The sequence below is a fragment of the Lagopus leucura genome, unplaced genomic scaffold (genome assembly GCF_019238085.1).
Source record: "Lagopus leucura isolate 7727_CA_CO unplaced genomic scaffold, USGS_WTPT01 Super-Scaffold_100004, whole genome shotgun sequence".
NCBI lineage: Eukaryota > Metazoa > Chordata > Aves > Galliformes > Phasianidae > Lagopus > Lagopus leucura.
Genome location: NW_024962264.1, coordinates 26,018,820 through 26,042,191, shown reverse-complemented (window position 1 = coordinate 26,042,191; position 23,372 = coordinate 26,018,820). Strand labels below are relative to the sequence as shown.

General features: G+C 41.8%; 3 protein-coding genes across 5 annotated transcripts in view; 1 reads left to right on the top strand and 2 right to left on the bottom strand.

Moving 5' to 3' along the window:
• LIN54 (lin-54 DREAM MuvB core complex component) overlaps nucleotides 1–11,265 on the bottom strand; it is a 38,450-nt gene extending 27,185 nt beyond the window's left edge. For both annotated transcript variants that reach the window (XM_042871207.1, XM_042871210.1), the window contains exon 1: nucleotides 11,213–11,265. The gene's annotated coding sequence lies outside the window, so the exon portion shown is untranslated. The remainder of the gene's footprint in view (nucleotides 1–11,212) is intronic.
• On the bottom strand, nucleotides 10,943–11,455 carry LOC122179655 (glycine-rich cell wall structural protein 1.0-like). The gene has a single exon (XM_042870594.1). It carries the CDS (start codon nucleotides 11,453–11,455, stop codon nucleotides 10,943–10,945), a length of 513 nt encoding a protein of 170 aa, XP_042726528.1.
• Nucleotides 11,456–11,462: 7 nt separating this feature from the next.
• Nucleotides 11,463–20,602, top strand: COPS4 (COP9 signalosome subunit 4). 2 transcript variants are annotated; one of them, XM_042871806.1, is made up of 10 exons: nucleotides 11,463–11,580; nucleotides 13,000–13,079; nucleotides 14,253–14,404; nucleotides 15,653–15,756; nucleotides 16,423–16,576; nucleotides 17,463–17,613; nucleotides 17,968–18,138; nucleotides 18,480–18,595; nucleotides 18,970–19,054; nucleotides 20,063–20,602. In XM_042871806.1, the coding sequence occupies exons 1-10, from the start codon at nucleotides 11,492–11,494 to the stop codon at nucleotides 20,194–20,196; spliced, it is 1,236 nt and encodes a 411-aa protein (XP_042727740.1). In that variant the 5' UTR covers nucleotides 11,463–11,491; the 3' UTR covers nucleotides 20,197–20,602. The 2 variants fall into 2 exon arrangements, with proteins under 2 accessions (XP_042727740.1, XP_042727741.1); XM_042871807.1 differs by lacking the exons at nucleotides 11,463–11,580; nucleotides 13,000–13,079 and adding an exon at nucleotides 13,553–13,593.
• The last annotated feature ends 2,770 nt before the right edge of the window (nucleotides 20,603–23,372 follow it).

The window sequence follows — 23,372 nt, the reverse complement described above, 5'->3', positions numbered from 1 at the left end:
AATGTCTAGCATATATAAAACTAACTGCTTCATCTCCAACCATATTTGCAGATGTGAATATTCATACAATCACCACTACAATTTTCTTCCTTAGGGGTGAAAAACAAGAAACAATTTTGCAGGTCCTGGAAAAACAAAAAATATACGACTCAATCTTTGCAGTAATGTAGTTACAAGCACTTACATATACCCTTGTGCTGAGGGTTTTTTTCACAGATCAGTGAAGCCAGGAAAAGATGATCAGCTATTAAGACAATCTAGGCCGTTAACTTGTAAAGTGGAAGGGAGAACACCAGTAAAGCTGCAGTTTCTTTTCCTCAACTGTGTGCAAATGGGAGAAAGTGTGACTGGATACTAGAGTTGTATCAATGGTGGAGAAGTAATAGTGGCCATCTAAACAGGTAGATGTTCACTGAAGGTCAAAGGGACTCAAAAACTCAACTGGAAGAAGGCAAAACAAAACTGTGTCAATGGTTCACTGGTAGAACAGGGGCGACATTTAGAGGGGGTTTTTTTTGTTTGTTTTTTGCATCATCGCTTAAGATGAAGGTGAGAGCAGGACTGTCTACAGGCTGTGGCTCAGATTGGAATATTTTGTAACTCGGAAATCCCTGCAATATTCATATGAAGTTACAATAATGAAAATCAGCATATTCCTAGACTTCTTACTGAGCAAGGGCTAAAAGAAATATTCATTTATTCTTGTGGTTTATTCCCAGCACGCAGAACACCAATACAGTCTTTCACTCACTCCCCCTCCCCAATGGGACAAAGGAGAGGATCAGGAAAATTTAAAAAAGGAAAAAAAAAAAAAAAAAAAAAGAGAAAAGAACTTGTGGGTTGAGACAAAAAGATAGAAAAGGAAGAGAGTAATTAACAGCAATACAGACTCAAAACAAGTGATGCACAACACAATTGCTCATCACCCGCTGACTGGTGCCCAGCCAGTCCCGAATCAGCAGCTGCCCCCCCTTCCCCCCCCCAGCCAACTCCCCACCATTTTTTTCTTCCCCACATGATGCCGTATGGCATGAAATCACCATTCAGCCAGTTTAGGTCAGCTGTCCTGGTTGTGTCTGGGGGAGGAAATTGTGCTCCCCCCACTCTTCCACTGGCAGGATAAGAAGCTAAAAAACTGAGATGCCCTCAGCTCTGTACAGCGCTGCTCAGCAGTGACTGAAACATCGTTTTATTATCAATATGTTCTTCTCCTAAAGCCACAACATAGCATCACACCAGGCACTATGAAGAAAATCAACTCCATCCCAGTTGAAACCAGGACAATTTCTAAATCCACTGAATGGAATAGAGGCAAGAACAGGAGGAAATAAGGGAAACACATAACAGATCCTTGATAATTATGACTCCTTTTCATTTATTTAAGCAATTCATCTAGAAAACTTGAGATACTTTCAGCCACATGCAATGGAAGTTTAGGTGCTCTCATTCTTCCCTATTTTTCAGGTTTTGCTCCCCTGCACTCTCCTAATAGCAATATGCATGTTCTGCTAGACAACCTTGTGGAAAAATCTTTTTTTTTTTTTGCCTTACCACTTAGAGATTAAGAGGTTTAAAATTTCTCAACAGCAACTTGTTGGAAGCTCCTCCCCCAAAAAAGAAAAGATCCAAGTACTACTCAGTAGGGGAAATGCAGTAGCAATTCATTCGCCTGTTCCCATTTCCCTTCCTAATTTTCCAGCACAGGGGACACAAAGAAAGCTTTTGCAATTCTTCAACCTTGGAACAATTACTAAGCTCTCCATACTGCCGTCATTGACATAAATGCTACAGAAGAGCAAGGACAGTTTGAGTGCAGTTAGCCAAAAAGCACCCAAAGGAACAGAAATTGTTCTCTTGTGGATCTGTTTTGTGGATCAACAAAACATTTTGTTGAAGTTTAGATCCTTGAAACAGGTATGTTTTATCAACATAAAGATATGAAAAAGCACTGCCTTAACCACAAAGCCTTTAACTGACCATTCTCAAAGCCTAAGAAGTGATGCATGCAACACGACCACAGAGCCATCCTTCACCACACCGTGTCTGATACAAACATGCTGCAACGCTCAACAATCTCGTGACCCGATGCTGTTTCCTTCATAGTGAAATGAATTCTCACACACAAGGCATCACGGTGCGCTACCACAGAAATTAGATTATACAGAGTACAAAAGCAGTTGTGACAATAGAAGTAAAAGTCCTCAAATATAGAACATGACCAAAAATCCGCATGAGTCAGAAAGCCTTTCATGCAAAACAGAAGCTTGAAGGAAAGAGGGGAAAAACACAAGTTTTTCATGAAAGCAGTATGTCATAAAGTCACCAATGCTTGAATTACATTACACATATATATGTGTACTTTGTGTGGACAAAGTATTTTTATGTTTTTATGTGTACATATATATGCTTACTAGAAAACCATCCTTTTAAAACAGACCTAAACTGGACAATCCCCTTTTCACCACAAGAACCACTGTCACACTGCCCAAATGTACTATCAAGTATGAAACAAAACTAGCAAGAAAGACAGTTCTCACACTGTTGATTAAAAAAAGGTACTGAGAAGCATTACTAAAACAAACAAACAACACCAACAAAAACCAAAAACCCATCCCAGACTGACATATACCTAGAAAACCAAACCACTTAAAGGTCAAGTTACTTTTCTATGCATAGCCCACAGCTGTTACCCAGCATTCACATGCTAATTAAATGTTCATCAAGAAGGTAGGGAAACCATGTCATATTAGTAATATTAGTCTGTATTTCGTGACGTATCTACATTTCAATCCGTAGTTTTTCAAGTAGTCAAAAATTCCATGTTTGCTACTTGTAGCAAGTGGAAAACTTGCACTTCTGCTTGGTGCTGAAGATTAACCATGATCAGTCAACAATAAATCTGGTCCTTGAGGGCAGCTTAGTGCCCTTTCAGGGTCTATTCCTTGTTGGTGCCAAGAAATGCTGGCTTGCTCTTAACAGCAAAGCTATTACTGTCACGGGAACTCTGCCTGTCAATCTAAGAGCACCCCATTCTGCATGCACATTGATACATACATATTTGAGAAACAACTGGCATGCCCAATTGAAGTAGGCAGAAACCAGAATTAGGTAGTTAGGATATGCATTTGTGCTCCATTTACTAACAAATAAAACTTTGCATAGACTCCATATCCACATCCACATTCCCTTTTCTCTTAGAAAGGAGTGGTGTAGCAATAAGGTTTAGCACTGCATGTTCAGAGCACATCCTCCTATTACAACCTTCAAGAAAGACTTGGATATATAGAACATTCATTGCAGCAGAACACTACCAAGTGTCTCAGTTTGCTTTCTGTTCCAAATAGACCTCCAATGCAAACTGAAAGAATCAGAAGATTTCCCTTCTCCTTCCTTTGGTTTGCACTGCCAATTGCCCTCATTTTCATGGTAATACAACAGCACAAACTCTAAAAAAGAAAAAAAGTCACGTGTTCTTATGATCATTAAATACATTTTGCAGGTGTTCAGTACCACAAAATCCAAGTTTTGAGTCTGTAGATTTTGTACATTCAGTGAAGCATTTCTAACTTTAGGCTCTATGCAAACTTTGTGGTGAGACTAAAAGAAATAGCCATAACATCAACATGTCATTTATCTTCCTCAATACTCCAGAAAAGTAATGCATTAGGAATCCGATGTCAAAATGAGTATGGATGCAGCAAACTTAGCTCAACTGAAAAGCTAACAGACAGGTAAAAGGTATCGGCCCAAGAAACACAGATTTGAGAAAAATGCTTCATTCCAGTCTTTTAAGCGTAGCTTGAAATAAAGGTTTTACTTTCCTTCTTGATGCCTCTTGAACACCAGCCTGGAGAAGAGTTGGATAACATGGCACTATCACCCCAAACACACACTGGAAAACAAGCAGCACAGAAGCTGCCATTACAGGCTTGATATCCAGTTCCCCACAGACTGCTAACAGGTGTTATCATACCAGGCACCTTTTAACTTAGGCTTGCTGCCAACAATTTCTGCATGAGTGCATTTTCATCTTGTATTTACATGCTAAGGTTCATCATAACGGAGCCGTAAGCCATCCACTTTACCAAGGCTTGGCAAGTCCAGAAGCACAGTGGTTACACACATTACACGTGTACTTCAGCACTGTACTGCCACTCCAGGATGCTCAACACATGGCCCAGCTTACTTCAGCCGAAACCAAAACACAAGCAATGCTGATTTTAGCATGGTAATTCACTTACAAAAATACACAACAATGTGGCATTTTTATTAGCAACTCGCAGAATCTCAGTGGTTAAGTAACTACTTGAGCCTTTTAATCTCTAACTTCTTTTAACTTTTACAACTAGATAGAAATCTAAGATCAAGCCTGTAATGTTTTCAAGAGAGTGCTGTCAGGATTCAGAGAGCAGTGAAAGTTGTTACGGCCTCTATTGCTTATCTTATCAGTGAGTTGGCTTGCTTCAGTTTTGAGTCCAATTGAGCAATAGAAGAAAGGCAACAACACCTCTATGAAGAGTCAGGTTGCAGTAATTTGCCAGAATCCTGCATATCTAGCTGCAGATCTCAGCAGCTCTACCAGCCTTAAATACAACACTTTATAAGCACAGAAGTCTACTTGCAGCAAGACCAAGCTGAACATAAACAGCTTGCCTGCAGGCAAATTGTGATTTGGCTCTGATGCCAAGAACATCATTATTCCTCCCTTACACTTAAATCTGTAGATAGAAGACCTTCATACTGCTTTTGAAAGGTATTCGAATAACCACATTGCACAGCACCTGGCTTGCTTTTGTGGAGCCAATTCCACATGAAGATTTTGAGACAAGATATCAATTCAATAATAGAAATGGGATCTTCAGTGAAATCTTAGTTTGTGCTCCAGAAGTACATGGACCACTTCAAAGTCCAGCTTCTCAGATGTCTGAAGATGGTAACGCAAATGGTTGAAGAATTTCTGGACATAAAACATATAAACAACTAGTGGTGAGTTTTCCTCAAGAGTCTGTAAGAAATCCAACTGTTAAGTTTTTCAGAGAAAAACTTGGAAAACATCTTACACACAGTGGACTAGCCAGAGAGGCTTGATACACACAACATATCTAACAGCTCTTTTGTTTTCAATATCCCGGACACAACAGAGAGATTCATTGCATCTTACACCATCTCTGCAGATGCTTTATTCCAGACAGCACACAAAAGACACCTGTGAGGAAGAGTTCTCCATGCATGCCCTCTGCTGCTCCACATATCCTTTCCTGGTCTCACAGGACACTCTTCCCAATTGCACTTCCACAGCAAACACATTCATCGCTGGACAAGTTGCCACCATACTGAGTTGAAATGGATCCAGAAGGTCTGTCTTATTCACAGAAGAAAGTTTAAACACAAAGTCTGGTGCTTCTCCACAGAAGATGTTTATCTTTCAAGATCACCTAGCTCACTGCTTGCTTCTTTCCTACATAAACAACAGCTCTGCATACAGTCAAAAAGCGTTAGCAAGCTGCCAATTCACAGTTTTTGTAATGGAGTCCAACAGCATTACATGTTGTGAGGCACTGAAGCTGACTGTGCAGAAACAATCCCACCTTGGCAGGTTACTTGCTGTGACTCAGCGCAGCTTGAATACAAAGCACTCCAATCAGCCAGCATCAACCTCTCAGAAGCCCACCACAGCCCAGCTCAGGACACGTACTGAACACTCACCAAAAACAAGTTTTATTAAAGCCAACACCCAACCATGTCTATAGGACCTATATGCAAAACTGGACAGCATCTGCATTGCTGAGGGAAGCCCAGGTTCTTATCTGAACAACTAAGGGCTGTTCTGCGCCCCTTTCCCTGCCCTCCTCACACACACACACACACACACAAAGAAACTGATTTTACAGCTATAAACAAACTACAAAAGCAAAAGAGAGTAACTCATGAGGACAACACTGCAAAACTTGATTTGACAATGCGAGACAACTGGCTAGAAGTCAAAGCTTTTTAATTCAGCCTACATCTTTTTCTAGATGCAACACCCAAACTCATCTGCCCCTCCAACAGAGAAGGGGAGCTTGTATTTGTCTCCAGTTATTCCAGCAGCCATCCACTATGAAAGCACACCTACAGCCTCCCTCTTACAGGTTTTCTGCTTCTCTCTAGGAGAGTTCATACCTCACATCCAATTGTTATTTTTTCTTCACAGGTAACAAAGCAACAGTCTTTCCTTTATCACTGCAATCCTCCACTTGACTACAGCTTTGTTAGTCCCCAAGGCTGCAGCCAGTTTGCAGCACCAACACCAAACTATTCTGTGCAGGAGGAAAAACAAACATTGCTACTTGGTGCAACGCTCCAGAAATTACCTCAAACAGAAGAAATTTAGTTCAGGAAAATCTTGATTTAACTATATAAAAATACAAGCCTTGTAGTCCCCACAGATTCTTATTTTCAAGCTAGTGCAGGTGACACAGAATACCTGCCCATGCAATGCAGAATCAAGCAACAGGTCAGAAAGAGAAGTGAAGGTCATTCAATGATGTAAGTTGATTAAAAAAAAGGAATTATTAGAGAAATTATTTGATTGGGTCATTTTATTCAACAACAAAAAACACTTCATTTTGTTTGCTGTGCCAAGTCTTTTTGCCAAGATCATAGAGGCACACTGAAACTCACAAAGATCAGTGGTGTAAGAGGCCTGAAAACAACTCTAAAGAAACTCTTCACAGCAGGAAACCCTTCACTAAATCATATGCATACCCAACGTTTGTTCAGGACAATTAGCATTTTATCAAACTGAAGATCACAACCATGTGTAGGCCATCAATGTTCTATAATTTCCTAATTATCTACCATCCTTCTATTTTACTGCTATTTCAATAACGAGCAAAGCAATGCCCTTCATTTCACGTATTCCCCATTTCCTCAATCTCCTTTGTGCTTCACATTTTGTCTTGAAAATTACAGGGTTTGTTTTGTCATAAAGCAAAGAATTACAAAATCACTCAGCAGTGCATTTCTTCCAACAGAGAGTCTTTTGTTTAAGCTTACTGAGCTAGAGATGGCCTTAAAAATACAGTCACACACAGAAAAAAACTATCAAAAATGTTAACTCTTAAGAAAGCTATGATTAACAAAGGTCAGTGGAAAAAATAATAAACTAAGCTCACAGGCTCGCTGTGTTTGTATATGTAACAGCTAAGTGAATGCACATCATTATGACATAAGAAAAATTATGATGCGGAACAAATTCACTTCCATTCTCTGCACAAGGTGAGATATGGAGGGAGTCTGCCCATTTCTCAGAAGATTGCACTTCTAGATTCATCAAATACAATAACAAAGCAAATTGTTGCAAGTGAAAAAAACAACCTTGCTATTATCCAATGCTGAATGCAGAACTCACGTAAGTAGCAGCCTTTTTTTCTCTCCAATCTTTTAAAAGGAATACTAAGAAGAACCATCAAGTGCTTTACCTAAAGAGACATTTTATGTTCTCTGTCATAAATTCATCTGGCTATAGTTACAAAACTAAAACAGTTCCCAAGGCAACCATAATTCACTCAAGGTGCAGCATCCTCTTGCCATTACTCCACACAAGTAGAATGAGCCAACTACCCCCATCAGCAGCCTCTATGGGTTTAAAGTAACAGTTATCACATGCAAGGGACAGGATAGTTCTTTGTTACAAAGGAAGTATTTCAGGTTTTAATGGGAGAAAAATATTAGGCTGATGTCACTTCTGCCATGCTTAATATGGCAGTGCTAGCCATTTTATTAATAATGGCTGGAAGGGGATAAAAAAGAAAATCCACTTGCCAAAAGCCAGTTATGAAGAAAAATTCCTTTCCTTGGTCAGTCATGGCTAATTTAAGTTTTCATTACAATTTTAAAAAGAACACCAGTAGTGAAACAATCTTACTATCAAGAAACTGGCTATTACATACTAATAAAATACGCACCTGCTCCAATTTTGGGGTAGATAACAGTGCAAAACAGAGGAATATCTATCGTTTCACTGTTATTTCAGACAGCACTTGCTGCAAGCATGTCATCAGCAGCATTACCACCTTGTACTTGAATTCCCCAGAAGTACTCAGCAGGCACTACTACTACAGCCCTCCTGTTTTCCTCTGGCATCTGCTTATTCATTTCCATCCAACACATTCTTTCCTCCCTGTGCTAGCAAACATTTGTGTAGCTGCAGGGGTGGAACAGATCGAGGAACGAAGCCGAGTTAGATCTAGCTGTCCAAACCCAAACCCAGGCTGTCACAACCCTGCTTTCCCCAGGCTGCTAACACCAGTGTTCAAGGGATCTCTTGCACAACCACCGCCATACATTAACCCAGGAGGGCAGCCACTGTGCGATGTTGCAAACAGACTCTAGTGGGTTGGCATGTTGAAAGCTTGACTGAAAGTCTGTGAGCACCAGAACCATGGCACAGTCCATCATGCAATGGGGTTAAGGTCCCAGGGAAGCTCAGGGACCTCCTTCCTGGCTTGGCATTAATGCACAGCTTCTGCCTGCAAACAGAGGTACTTGAGCTCAGTGAGAGTTTCAGGAGAACCAGAAAACCAGTTCAAAGCAAGCAAAAGGAGCAGAAGAAGGGAGTACAACCAATGTCCAGCAGCGGGAGGCCACCAGACTATGTCAGGTGGCCATCTGATGCAGATACACTCCAGCTTAGAGCAAAACCCATATTAGTATTAACATAGATGAGTCTTTCACTATGCGGACTACACAGAGTTTAGGCACAGTATAAGAGAAGGGGAAGCGTGAAAGAGGAAGGAACAGTACCAACATCAAGAAAGCAGCAAGTGTTCATGGGATCAAAGGGATGTGTAGCTACATTTTTTTTTTTTTTTTAAAGTCTCCAAAGTAAAAGAGTAATAATTAGAACAACAGGTAAGTTATAAGTGAAAAAAATACAAAAACTGGCAGAAATCTCTGTACCTGGAACTCATGATGGATCAAAACATGGCCCAAAGGCATGAACATTACCCAAGGCTGGGAAGCAGCATATTTGCTGGCAGTAGTATGGCTTGTGAAGGGGAGTGACACACAGGCTGGAAAGGCTGAGGAGCTGCTAGTCTTTGTCCAGATCTAGAATGTGGGAAACATGAACCTCTCACACTGTGTTGCTATGTGACCCCATAATCAACCAAGAAGTTATTCTTGATGTCTCCTTTCCCGTACAAGACAAACTCATATTTTCTAATGTTATAAAGCTAGCAAGATGACTCATGGGCTGTACTGAGAACTCCATGCTGCTTTAAAGATTTTGGAAGTGATAAACGAAGCTACTCGAGACAAGTCCTAGAAGCAAGCTTTCTAGAAACCTTTATTCACTTGTCTTTGGGAGGTCCTGCAACTAATAAGGATAAAACCAAGAGTTTATTGCGTAGGCACTTGTAATGGATCCTAAAACTGCAGCACACAAATTCTTTTGGACATCACAAGTTTTTCTAACCAGGTGTGAAGAAGGCAGGCACCACTTCTACAGTACAAAGAGGAAACAGAAGCAAGAAACAATATGCTGCAGAAACAGAAACTAACAGCCCTCTGTAGTTTGTCTTGCTTCATTTCCCATAAAATATTTTTCCAACAGGTGGGAGGGAAGTGAATTCAAGGGGCTTTGAGCAATTGCTTCTTAAAATCTAAAATAAAAAAGACATATGAGATATTAGTGTCTCTGAGTCTGAAACCCCACAGCACTCTCCACACTTTCAGTTCACCTGTGGTTAGCAGATACTCAATCTGAAACCAGTTAGTTACAGCTTCTTCCAAGAAAACAAGCTGAACTGCACAGAGTGTTCAGTGACAGACCATTTGAGCTGGGCTGCACACAGCAGAATAAGCAAAACAAACAGCTGTGATACGTAATCTGAATTAACCTTGCATAATAAACTGCTCAAACTGATAGATCTACAGCCAGCATGGAGCGTGCTTTTAACTCACAGGATTAACTAGGCCTTGTTTTCTAACATGCACTCCCAGTTAGCCTTTAGGAAGGCTTTGCTCATGGAGCAATTCATGCATACACTCATCGGTTAATGCAAATCTGTGCAAGGCACACAATTACATCATTCCTTGTCACACACACATAAGTTGGATGTTTTAGGGAACAAAACAAGATGGCTAATGCATTTTGTGAGGGAATTCCTCTGCCAGAGGAAACACTCAGCTGATAATTCACTGCTCTTCTTGCCTCTACTAACTCAGAAAGCTATCGTGAAAAAAAGTAACCACACATGGAAGGCTTTGCTGCTGGCAGCAGCAGCTATTACTAGTTTTACATAAACACTGCAAAGTGCACTAAGAGTGATTCTGCCGCGTTCACCATTTGCTGTAGTAACTGTGCAGCGCTTCAGAAGGATAGCACCGTGAGGGCTCACCTCCTGCTGCCTGCCCCTCCTTGGTCGCAAATCTCCATCCTGGAGCATTTCCCAGGCGCAAGTTACATCCTGACAGGAGATCCCATACACTTCGGAACCCGAAACCCTCACGCACAACGTTACGTAATTAGCAGACGATGTGCCGACAAGCCACGGCCACAACTAATTAATACTGCGCTCCAATCGCCAGCACGGCTGGCGACGCCAAGGTGAGCCGGGCCCCTGCAGCAGGTGCTCGAGTCCGAGGGGCGCGGGGTCAGGTACCGCCCTCGCACCTGCGCCGCGGGAGCGCGGAGCCGGGCCGCTCCCTCCTCCCCGGGGCCGGCACCCCGCAGACAAAGGGCAGCGGCGCTCCGGGAGCTCCTCCGGGGTTCTCCTCCTTGCTCCACAACCGGGAGCCGCGGTTCCCTCCGGGCCCCGCCGCGCGCAGGCCCGACCCGAGCCCCGCGGCGCTCTGCGCGCAACTCATCCCACCGACGGCCGCCCCGCTCCGTTCCGTTCCCCCCGGGCCCTCCCCGCGGCGGCGGCGGCGCGGGGGCGGCCGGGAGCCGCCGGCCCTATTTCGAAAGATCCGCCATTTTCACCCCGTCACCGCCGCCCGCCCGCCCGCCCCCGCCGCACCTGCCCCCGGCAGCCGTCCTCTCGCCCTGGTACGGAGGGGCCGCTGCCCCTCGCGCCGAAGGGCAGAGCGCGGCGCTTCCCCGCAGCTCGCTGCGCAGTCCCGCGGCAGGCCGGGCCTGCGGCCTGCCGCCGGCTGTCAGCGCCCCGCCGCTCCCGGCCGCCGCTCCTTCCCTCCCGCCGCCGCTTTCCCGCCCCTCGGCACTCACCGGGCGGGCGGGCGCTCCGCTGCCGCCGCCTCCTCCTCCTCCTCGCTCCGCGCCGCACTCCGGTGTCGCGCCCGGCGGCGGCGGCGGCAGTGCCCGCGAGGAGCCGCCGCGTTTGTTCAAAATCACGCGCCCCGCGCCGTTCCCCCGCCGCATCCCATAATACTGCGCCGCGGCGCCCTGGCAACCGCCGGCGCAGCGCTTACCCCCTCCCGCTTCCCCGAGCTTCCGGTTCCGCCCCCTCATCGCGCTGCCGCTCTAGCTCGCCGGCGCCGCCGCTCTATGGTAGGTGAGAAGATGGCGGCGGCGGTGCGGCAGGAGCTGGCGCAGCTAATGAACTCTAGCGGCTCCCACAAGGACTTGGCGGGAAAGTGAGTGCTGGCGGCGGTTTCCTTCTCGGTGGGGCGGGTTAGGTGGGGGCGGCGGATAGCGCCGGGCTCTGGAGGGGGCTCTGGGTGGCTGTGGCTCAAGGGCCACGCTTCTGAGGCGTTAGTTTTAATTAAAAAAAGAAGAAAATAAGAGAGATCGACCTCACGATTTTGCCACTTATTGCTTATTTTCAATTTCTGGGGAAGGCATTGGGGCCGCCGCATCGTCCCTGCGGCCCTGGCACCTGCGTGGTGACGGGCCCTGTGCTGCTGTGGGCACCCTGAAACCTTCCTTAACGTTTCTCTTTTTGAATTTACACGCCTATCTTTTGATATTGCATGTTAAGGTGTGCGCAGTGCAACGCGTCACAGCGGGATTTTTTCCCTTCCTCGAGGGCAGTGTCTGACTCTGATGGAATTGGAATTCCTCGAGTCCCAGTTCTTAGTTCTCTGGAGGAACATCTTTGCTTTTAGAGCTCCTGGTTTAAAAAAAGCTGCTCACAGATCATGTTCAGAATGACTTTTGAGGGGAACTTTGAAAGAGGTTTTTATTCCATTTCAGTACTACACACCCCGAGATTGTGGTCCGCAGTTGTCCTGGGTTTTACAAAGCATGAAAACTGGAATAGCTTATGGGGAGTAGCTGAGAGAACTGGGATTGCAGAAGACTCAGGGGGAGACTTCATCTATCTCCACAACTGCTTGAAAAGAGGTTGCAGTGAAGTGGGGGTTGGCCTCTTCTTCCAACTGACAGCGATAGAATGAGAGATAATGGGCTTAAGATGCACCAGGTGAGATTCAGATTGGATATCAGGAAGCTTTATTTCTTCAGAAGAGCAGTGAGGCATTGGCAGAGGTTGCCTGGGGAGGTGGTTGAGTCGCTGTCTCTGGAGGTGTTTAAGAACCATGGAGACATGGCACTGAGGGACATAATTAGTGGGGATGGGTTGGGGTTGGACTTGTACTTGGTGATCTTAAGAGGACGTTTCCAACCTTAATCATGGAATTATTGTTTTCACTAAATGTGGCAGCTTGAACCTTTCTCTTATTTCAGTAGTCCTCATCTACAGAGGATGTAGTTGTACTTACTTTTCCCTGGCACCTTTGTATGGTGAAGGACAGCTGTTCTATCATGGAGATGCTGTTATTTTTAAACCTCAATTACACAAAACAGTACAAGGTAACAGAATGAGCTGTTATCTGTTAGTCTGATTATCTGTTATCTGATATTTAAAAAGAGCAGATATGCATTTCAGGTGAGTGTTCAGTCACTTTAGCACATTTTGGAAAAATTCCACCTCAAAGATTAAAATAAAAAACAAACAAAAAAAAAAAAAAAAAAAAAAAAAAAAGCAGGCATGGTGACTGAAAATGTTATCTCACAGATATAGGCGTTTACTTGTTTTTTTTCCTCTTGAACAGATACCGTCAAATATTGGAAAAAGCAATTCAGCTGTCAGGTGCACAACAACTTGAAGCTTTGAAAGCTTTTGTGGAAGCAAGTAAGTGCATTTGATGTAATTGATTGCATATTGAGTGAAAAACAGACAACCATGAGATTACATGTTTATCATATCTATTAGAATCTACGTAAATGTGTGATATTTTTGGTCTTATTGGAACTTAAACAAGACTAAGAGAGAAACCATACGCAGCATATTCAAAAACTATGTCAAAATGGACCTGATGAATTTTTAATTTAATTTAACTTTCTAGCTTGTCAGTGTGACAGCATCTGAAGGTAGTATTGTAAAATAGTTAGTTGAATGCTAAAATTGATATTGGATGCTGTATGGGAACTGCTGAGTCACGGCCTGAAGCTCTGATTGATCACCTGAGGCAAGCCATGAGTCAGCCACAGGAGCACTGGTGAAGGCAATTCACCTGTGCTGCCGGAAGGGGTGGAGCCAGGCTCCAGCCCTCCTAGGCCTATTTAAGAGCTGGCTACCAGTGGGGAAGGATCTTTTCTGGAGATCCCCTCTTCTGGTGTTTTTTGTGGGTGAGCCTAGCATATGGGTAAGCCTTCCATTTATTCTCTTGTTATCTTAGTCTACTTTGCCTAACTCTCTTGTTTTTCTTTGTGATTATAACATCTTAATATCCCTTGATTATGCATCTTAATATCTATTGAATATACAATTATACATCTTAATATCCATTGATTGTATAGATGCTTAGCAGTCTTTAAACTAATAATTCCCTTCTTCTTTAGGCTCTGCTTAGTTTGGAAAATGACCAGATAGAAATTGTTAGGTATTTTTTATATTGTGTTGTACATCTAGCCTACTGAATAGGTCAAACAGAATTTATACCTCTTGTATCTTTTGTAGAATTAATGAAATTGAGCCTAATGGGTTATTTTGTCCAAGATATTATCGCAATTGAGAGCAACGATTCAGAATGGAATATCTTTATAAACTATAAATCAGAGTGAGAAATAATTCATTATTTGTCAGGTGTTAGAACTCCAGTAACCTCTAGTGTAAACAATTTCTGAGAGAATAATATTCATTTTTAGAAAAATAACATGTCTTGACTGACATACAGATATTTAAACGTTTGAGTTACTTAAATTTAATGTAAAAGTAAATGATTAGCAAGGGATCGCTTACACTGAAGGTGTTGACAAACATTGCATCTGTCTTGTGCTTTTCTTTCACGTGTCTGTGAACTAGTGGTGAATGAGAATGTCAGCCTAGTGATATCACGTCAGCTGCTGACGGATTTCTGTACCCATCTTCCAAGTCTTCCTGACAGCACGGCCAAAGAAATATACCACTTCACCCTGGAAAAGATACAGCCTAGAGTCATTTCATTTGAAGAGCAGGTGAGAAGTCAGTCACAAGGGGTTTTGGTCTGCTGGTGGCTTTTTTTTCTTTTTAATTTACTGCTCACTATTTTTCAGAAGTACCAATCAAAATGGCCATTCCTATTTTGAGCCTGTTCTGCAGTAGTGTTCATATGAAACAAGCATTTAGAACCATGCAAACAATACCGACTTAGTCTCTTCATCAGGATGTTGGGCATGTTCCCCTGCTGCCAGAAAATGGCTTCTTAGAATGAAACAATGGGTGAGCAACTGGAGGCACTGTTCTGAGATGGACTGGGGCTCACTGTGTTGCGTTTACCCAGCAGAGGGAGCCTGCAGGTGATCTAAGGACAGAATTGCTTTGTTGAGTAGCTGTTCTTTAATAAATAAAATAAATAAATAAAAAAAAATCCCTGTATGGGTATGTATGCTTATGTATGTATTTCTTGATATATATTTACTCTAAAATCACTTACGGGGGGGGAGAAGGTAATGAAATTCCAATTCTGCAGTTACTTGCTGAATGTACTGCTTTGTTTTGAATTTGATAGATTTCCTTCAATGATTATTCATTGTTGTTTGAGAATACTTAAGGAAGTATGTAACAAGTCTACAGGATCTATTCTAGAGAAGAAAAGACAGTTTCTGTCAATATGTATTTATGTCTGTTTTCCTTTTGTCTCTTTAAGCAGCTGTCACTCTCTTCCAAACTGAGCACGTTTACCCATATGTTACAGTGATTATGCGTAAATTAAACCCTCAAGGCCAGATGATTTCTTTTTCTACCCACACTTTTTCTTACAGCACCCAGATTGTACCACTGATAATTTGTCTTCTGGCAGCTGTTGTGCAAAATCTAAGTTTCAGAATTAAGACCTTGTCATAGCTCACCTCATTTGTATCTCATAGGCTTGGTATAAGGTACAACTGCAAGAAAGGGCTTGTGAATCTTGGTGTTTTGGTTCTCAGAAACATTGTTTCATCTTTTAAAAGTTTCTTAACAGGTTGCTGCTTATCCTTCCATAAAGACCAGCTCTTTTTATCTAGCTGCAAGCCTATTAGGAAATACTTCAAACTGCTGAAATTGAAAAGGCTCAGTCTTAAGACTCGACTGAGGACTTAAAACCTTCATGTAGGAAGAATGGTGTGCGTGCAGTGTGAAGCTGTGTATCACTTTGTTAGCCTACAAGGAGAGGAAGGTGAATGCATAGAAGTTGAATGCTTTTGTGTTTTAAAATGTTTCCTTGCGACTTAATTGTTGTCTAGGTTGCTTCAATAAGGCAACATCTTGCATCCATCTATGAGAAAGAAGAAGACTGGAGAAATGCAGCACAAGTATTGGTGGGGATCCCTTTAGAAACAGGGCAAAAGTAAGTAATGTGCTAGACACAGTTCTGCATTGTGTAATACACTTGCTGCTTCCTTAGTTAAGTGGACCAGAGAGTGGGAAGTTTGGGGGTGCATATTAGCCAGACTGTGCACGTATAGTTTGGTGACCGATCCTTACAGAAAACATTCTAGTTGTGTCTAAACGCTGCTCTGGAAGCTTTCCGCTATTTATTAATCAAATGTATTGACATGTTTCTGAAAGTTCTTCCAGGTATTGACTTCTATAGTTTGAAATGAAGGCATGGTTTGAAATTTGATGTTAATCTGTTGTTGTTGTTTGTTTCAGTGTAAAACTCTTGCTGTTATTTTTCCAGGGCCTTCCTTTTTCACCTCTTTCTCAATATGTATGTAGAAGTTGCTGAATGTAGGCTTTACCCATTTAGCTCCTATTTGTTTTACTGCAAGTTTGCCTTCTGCTCCCAAGTGTCTCCTTGTCTATGGCAAATTTTCAACCTGTTAGAAACTCAATTCTACTTGTGTTTTAGGAGCCAGTTTTAAATTTTTCTTATCTCATTTTTATTTAGTTAAAAAGAAAGCACGGTAAAACAAAAGCTTCCATATGCTTGAGCAGCAGAATGTTTAGAACAGGAAAGAGCAAAGGCAGTAGTGGAGTATCTCTGAACTCTTGCTTATCTGTTTCTTTACAGGCAGTACAATGTAGATTATAAACTGGAGACCTATCTGAAAATTGCTAGGCTGTATCTGGAGGATGATGACCCAGTTCAAGCAGAAGCTTATATTAATCGAGCTTCCCTTCTTCAGAATGAATCAACAAATGAACAACTGCAAATCCATTATAAGGTAGTCTAACTTGGATTTCCTCTTTCTGAAGGGAAACGCTTCCGCAATTGGATGGTTTTCATACAGTGCCCCCAAAGCGTTCATAACACTGAAGAAGACGAGGGGAAAAGCTTTTAAATGGTCTCAGGAACTTGAGAACTGCATCTTAGCAATAATTAAGCAGCTAATTCCTTAGAATTTGGAGAGAAACCTGCTAAGGTTCCTTATACCAGCTTTACCAGCTCAAAATAACCAAATTTTACTTAAAATATTGTCTCCTAGCTTTGTAAATCTAAGAGAGGATAAAAAAAAAAAACAAACCCAAACATCCAATATTAGGGACCATTAGAGTTGTTTTTTTTTTTTCTTGCTTTTTTTTTTTGCCCATCCGTAATTAAATACCAAATACCATCCACAAAAGTAGTCTGAAGTCCAAAGCAGTAAATTAATTGACCTTTTTGCTTATTGGTTGGTTTACTGTGTATATAGTTGGGACACTAATTTATAAAATCTTAGAAATTTTAGTAGGGGAAATATCATATACAGCTTTTGAGAGAAAAGCAAACATTTGTAAAATAGAAATTGCTATCTAAGTGCTAGTTGTTGATGTCACTGACAAAAGGGCAGCTTAATCACAGTACAACATTCCACTTGCTGCTTCTTGCATTTAGGCAAGTGCAGTGATTAACATTTGAATAGAGCTGGGAAAGGCCCTTGCAATCATCTGTCGTGGCACTTCAGCCAGATTTTTACAAGCCAAGCTGACTGTTTGATGACACAGATTTGCTGAGGATGCAATAAAGAAATGTTTATGGGAACTGCAAATTAATTTTGCAGGAATTAAAGCACACCTGTACTATGCAGCCATCCCTTCTTGTTTTCCTTTACCCAGTCATTTTCTTTCTAGGTTTGTTATGCTCGAGTTCTTGATTATAGAAGAAAGTTCATTGAGGCTGCCCAAAGATACAACGAGCTGTCCTATAAGAGCATAGTTCATGAAAGTGAGCGACTGGAGGCACTGAAGCATGCTTTGCATTGCACTATTCTGGCATCAGCAGGTACAGTGCGATACGTTTTTGTGTAAGAGACCCAACGTATGTATCCCTGAAGCAAGTCAACTCGTACATTACTGGGGGAAGGGGCTGAGGAATCCAGAATTGTCAACAGTGTCAGTAATCTGTTGGCATGGTGTTAATTCAGAGCTGGAGTACTTGTTTATTTGTCAGTGATGAGGGGCCATCTAAAGATGCAAAATAAAGTCCATTGCAAGCAGTGCTTTGGAACTGAAGGCAACTGAGTCTTCTCTGGTAGTTCTTTGCTAATTGCATGTGTTGGAAAGAGAGATCTTTGTGTATTTGTTGATACTCAACTACTTGGTGGCAGTTTATGGGGATTCTTCTTGGCTCTCCTAGGCCAGCAGCGTTCTCGCATGCTTGCTACACTTTTTAAGGATGAGAGATGCCAGCAGCTTGCAGCCTATGGGATCTTGGAGAAAATGTATCTCGACAGAATTATTCGTGGAAACCAACTGCAAGAGTTTGCAGCTATGCTAATGCCTCACCAGAAAGCAACTACAGCTGATGGTATGTATTTCTCTTAAGCCTCACAGCACTGCTTGTTCATCCAGGTTTGCCCTTTGCATCCCTAAGGGTGACAGAAAAGAGCATCACGTGATTATTTAAAGTTATTTCCCAGAATGCTAAATAAAAGGGTTGAAGCTACCTGTATTAAAAAAAAAAAAAAAATCACCACAGGGAATCTTTTTGTTCCCTTTGCTTTTTTTGTGGTGTTACAATGATGCCATGCAACAAGATGCACCTATACTTTTTCCATGTATACCTTTCAGAAAAAACACATCTGTTCTACAATATAAACCAAATATCTTATTTATATTAATAAATTGTTGTCTTATTCAACCCATAAGGTTCCAGTATCCTGGACAGAGCTGTTATTGAACACAATTTACTATCTGCAAGCAAACTATACAACAATATTACCTTTGAAGAGCTTGGAGCATTACTAGAGATCCCTGCAGCTAAGGTAATGGCTTCCAACACCTTCTGTTTTAAAAAAAGGTAATAAAAAGCAGCAGGGATGTAACAAGTATAGCTCTCCTAAATATTAGGAAAATTAGGTTACTGATAGGAAATTAAATACTCAGTACTGGACACGTGACAAAAGTTAAATATTTAGCACATTTTATGAGAAGGAAGGGTGCACAGTATAGAAGGGACAGTAACACATTTTGATGCCATGAGTATGTCGGTCAGTGCACGATCAGATGTTTTCAGTATGATTCTGCCCATATTCTCATGTAGATGATAAACGTATAAGGACTATCAAACCTGTAATGGCTTTTCATTTCTTTCAGAATGGATCAGATACCTAATATCATTCTTTCTCCCTTATTTCAGGCAGAAAAGATAGCTTCTCAGATGATAACTGAGGGGCGCATGAATGGATTCATTGATCAGATTGATGGAATTGTTCATTTTGAGAGTAAGTTGGGATTTAATTTTGTTTTTAAATTTAATTTCTTTTGCATTATTCAGGATTGTCCTTTTGAGTTGATGTCTATCAGTGCAAGCAAATGATTTACAACTGCTGTCCCTAGTGATTTTGCTGTATATCTTTGGCCAGGAGGTGGCAGAATTTTCCACAGCAGAGAATCATAGAATGGCTTGAGTTGGAAGGGACCTCAAGGATCATCAAATTTCAACCCCACTGCCACACTCAGGGCTTCTTATCCCTCATGTGTCTTAATATGTCTTCTAGGAGGATCTGTTCCATGATCTTCCCAGGCACAGAAGTGAGGCTCACTGGCCTGTAGTAACCCAGACTCCTTCCTCCCTTATAAGTGGGAGTGACATTTTCCTTTTTCCAGTCACTGGAAAACTGGAGACTTCACCTGACAGCCATGACTTCTTAAATATGATAGAGAGCAGCTCAGCAAACACATCAGCCAGCTCCCTTAGGATCCTGGGATGAATGTTGTCCGCCTCCATAAACTTGTACACATTCTGTCTTATGAGATGGTCTTGGACCTGCTCTGCCTTTACAGTGGAGGGGAGTTTGCTCCCCAGTTCACACCGTGAGGTTCAGCGTTGTGAGAAATACAAGAAGCCTGACTGGCAGAAGACTTAGGCAAAGAATTCATTGAGTACCTCAGCCTTCTCCATATCTGTTCTTGACAGTTCTCCTTTGTCATTTATCAGAGGAGGTTCCAGTTTTCACGCATTCCTCTGTTCTGCAATCTTTTATCCATAGCAAAGTGTGAATTTATACTGTCAGTCTCCTTGTAGGATATCAGGAATTTCTCTGCTCACTTTTTTGCAAGGCAGGAGTCAGGCTTGTAACAGACATCAAAATCATTACAACTTTTCAAGACAGAATTGAGTGTGATAGCTGCAAGGCAGGTGAGAGCAGTGCCATAGGTGAAACTTGCATTTAAACAATGACAGTGAGTTGCCAAGACTATACTTTGTTTTTTGTGGTTTTCTTTTGCAGCTCGTGAAGCTTTGCCAACTTGGGATAAGCAGATTCAGTCCCTGTGTTTCCAAGTGAACAACCTGCTGGAGAAGATAAGTCAGACAGCCCCAGAATGGACAGCCCAGGCAATGGAGGCTCAGATGGCTCAGTGACTGCTCAGCTGTGGTCTTCTGTGCTGGAGGGGAGCAAGTGCTGAGCAGGACTGTTAGCTGAATGAATTACCCACCTTTGTGTCCACACCTTTTTGCTTTCACTCTGCCTTAGGACACAGTAGGCGATACTATGTTTGTGGTGAGAGTTCCCTGTTCTCTGAGTGTAGGATGATGCTGCTGCACCTGCGTTGTGCTTTTCTGTCCTGAGAGCTGTGGTTTCTGCACAGAAGGAGCTGTCATGTCGGAACAAGCTTGGGTTTTGGTTTATTTAATGTCATCTGGTTTTCCACTGTATTGCTATAGCTTTGCAGCCCATTAGTTCCTAAGGTGTTCATCCCACTGTGAAAAATGGAAGTGCCATGTTTCTTCTACTTGTAATTATTCTAATAAAAGCTGCAGTAAGCCACTTGTTTGAAGCGTTAGAGGGACCTGTTTTTTTCCCCTAAGGCAGCAACACAAAATAATTCAAGGTTTTAGAAATATCTGTTTCAGCATCTGAAGTTGTAAACTGAGAAAATAACTCCTCAGCTCCTCTGTGCCGTGCTTCTCTTTCTGAGAAGAGAAAGTCTTAAATCCTAACTGAAAAAAATATTGACTGTTGTACTACATTGGTGTGGCAGGACACAGAACTCTCTGTGGTATTCTGTGGATTAGAAGCGGCCATGGAAAATAGGGAGGGTCACGACAAGTGTTGTAGTAAATAATTTGAACATAACACAAATCAAATACTGGAAAGCAAGCTGGCACTCTTATTTTCTTCTGTACGTCAGCAGAAGTTTGATAGTTCAGCAAAACTGTTGCTGAAATTGGAGCTGTAGTAGGAGCTTGAGAGGCAACGATTCTGCATTGCAGAGTGGAAATGTTCATATGACGTGCTCTGAGCAAAGCATTGAAGAGTGATGTGCCTATTAATTATGTGATAGCTGCAAGCCAGTTACTGCTGGAGAAACTTTTCTTACTACACTTACTGAATCACAAAAAGGAAGACTATGGCCTAGCTTTCACAGCTTATAGAGATACAGTATAGTAAGGTTAAGTGACTTCAAACCTTTCTGCTCCGTATAATATTTCTGTCTCCAGCACTTCAACTGAAGTAGTGTTGTAATTGTCCGGCATATTTGCAGCCCCTGTGAGATTCTACCTTACCTGCTTAGTCACTGTGCTTGTAGTGTAGCAATATAGAATGCTTTGGTCACTTTCTTAGAGCTGCTTGCTTACAGGCCAAGGAGCGTAGCTATTGTTCTTCTGATGTTACTTGGTAGCTGTGCACTCTTTGCATCCAGATGGTCTGCTTAATGTACGAGTCTTACCATGCAGTCTGTTGGCAAGGTTTTGACAGAGCTGTTATGACTATAGAGAGCCAAGACTTAGGGAACGTCTACTGATAAAACTATTTAGAGGTTAGGTTTTAGTCCGAGATAATCGTGTTTCAATTTCTATGCTAACTGCATTGAGGAGCTCCTTTTTACTTTTCAGTTAGGTAATTATTTGTACAGTTTTTTTTGTCTGTATTCATTCTCATTTTTTGTCTCAAAACCCAGAGAATAATAGTATGTTGCCATCAAAATCAGATTTTGCAAAATCTGTAGTTGTATTGTCTTGGTTTTTCTTCTGCATTCTTTGGCATATTTACTGATTGGAGCATCCTGCTTTATCCTCTGATGCAGTACGTTTATTTAAACATAGTAGCTACAAGAAAGATGCTGGACACTTCAATAGATGGCAGTAGGAGACAAGCTGACCAAGAATGAACTTTGACTGTGTTATATGTGTTTTTGCCACACTTCTTTCTCTTAATCAACAGCATCAAAACTTAAAGCTGACTTCGGCTAATCATTGAATGATGAATGATTTTATCTCCAGATTATCTTTAAGGTATCACTGTAAAAACTTTCCCAATGATTTTTAAGCTTATTACAGCAGGGAAGAAAAAAATTACATAGACAGTGTAAGACAGGTACCCATTCAGAGTGTCAACAAAAAAAATACGCTCTCAAAGCTTGTGGTGAGGCTTTTGATCACTTTAGTAAAGTTCAGGGACTTATTTTAGGCCTGAGATGTGAACTACTGTTGTGTGTCATGAGTTTATGTCCTTAACTACTCACACAATTACAGCTTGAAATATTCGGCATAGCCTCAGTTAACAACTACTGTGGAGAGGATCAGACTTCACTGCCTCATTGCTCTAAAAGGGTTCATTGTTTGCGTAGCTTATCCACAAAGATTGCTTATGTTTGTATTTGACTCTATTTATGTTCTTGTTGGCCCTTCAATACTCTAGTGGCCCATGCAACATGTTTTTTTATGGACTCGGGGTTAACTTAGATGTACAAGCTATTGTCTGCTGAATCCTATAAGAAGAATGATTTGTGCTTCTGCAGTAACAATAACTTAGACTTGTTGCAACAGAATTTATTTATTTATTTTTTGGCCAAGAATTCACTCATTTCACAGTTCCCCTCTGGGAGAAAAAGCAATTTCAGGAACATCTGAATTTAAAAGAAACAGTTGTACAGAGACACTATTTCCAAAACAAAGATAAACACAAAGGACTTGCTTGGCACTGGAACTGATAGAAAAGATAGTAACTGGAAAAATCTGTGTTTGCTAATAGTAAATACATAAAATCTGTGTTTGCTAACAGTAAATACATAATTTCCTTCTAAAAGAGTGACACTGATATGGGCATTCATAAAATGTTAATAGGTTTTACTAGTCTTTTTCTATTTAAGATGTTGGTGTTTAAACTTTGAATCTGCAGAGACTTTTGTGTTTGCTTCTCTCCCTTCTATTGGGAATTATATTCAATCATTTCTTTAGCTTCATACCTTGGATTTTTTCCAAATCATTAGCAAAGCAGAGCTGGGGGACAACTCCATGAGAGCATGGGATCAGAGATCCCTAGCAAGCCAGCACTGATGGCACTGAGAGCAGCACCAGTTGCAGCCTTGATTCTGGCTCAGCTAGCTGCGCTTCCTGTCTCTGTAGCCCAGCCTTGTACCTGCCCTGCACGTTCTCTAGAGATTCAGGCTGCTTCTAGTCTGAGCTAAACCTCACCACCAGTTCCATATTGTATGATGTATGCATATAGAGTAATACAAACATGAGAGGAAACAGCTGTTTACAAGGGTGGATAGTGATAGGGCAAGGGGGAATGGTTTTAAGCTGAAACGGGG

Excerpts from the sequence above, each read along its gene's own strand:
- COPS4 (XM_042871806.1), top strand. The coding sequence starts at position 11,492 with ATGGTAGGTGAGAAGATGGCGGCGGCGGTGCGGCAGGAGCTGGCGCAG. Across the intron at positions 13,080-14,252 it reads GAAAGCTTTTGTGGAAGCAA|TGGTGAATGAGAATGTCAGC; the intron begins GTAAGTGCATTT and ends TCTGTGAACTAG. Across the intron at positions 15,757-16,422 it reads CCTTTAGAAACAGGGCAAAA|GCAGTACAATGTAGATTATA; the intron begins GTAAGTAATGTG and ends GTTTCTTTACAG.
- LOC122179655 (XM_042870594.1), bottom strand. The coding sequence starts at position 11,455 with ATGAGGGGGCGGAACCGGAAGCTCGGGGAAGCGGGAGGGGGTAAGCGC.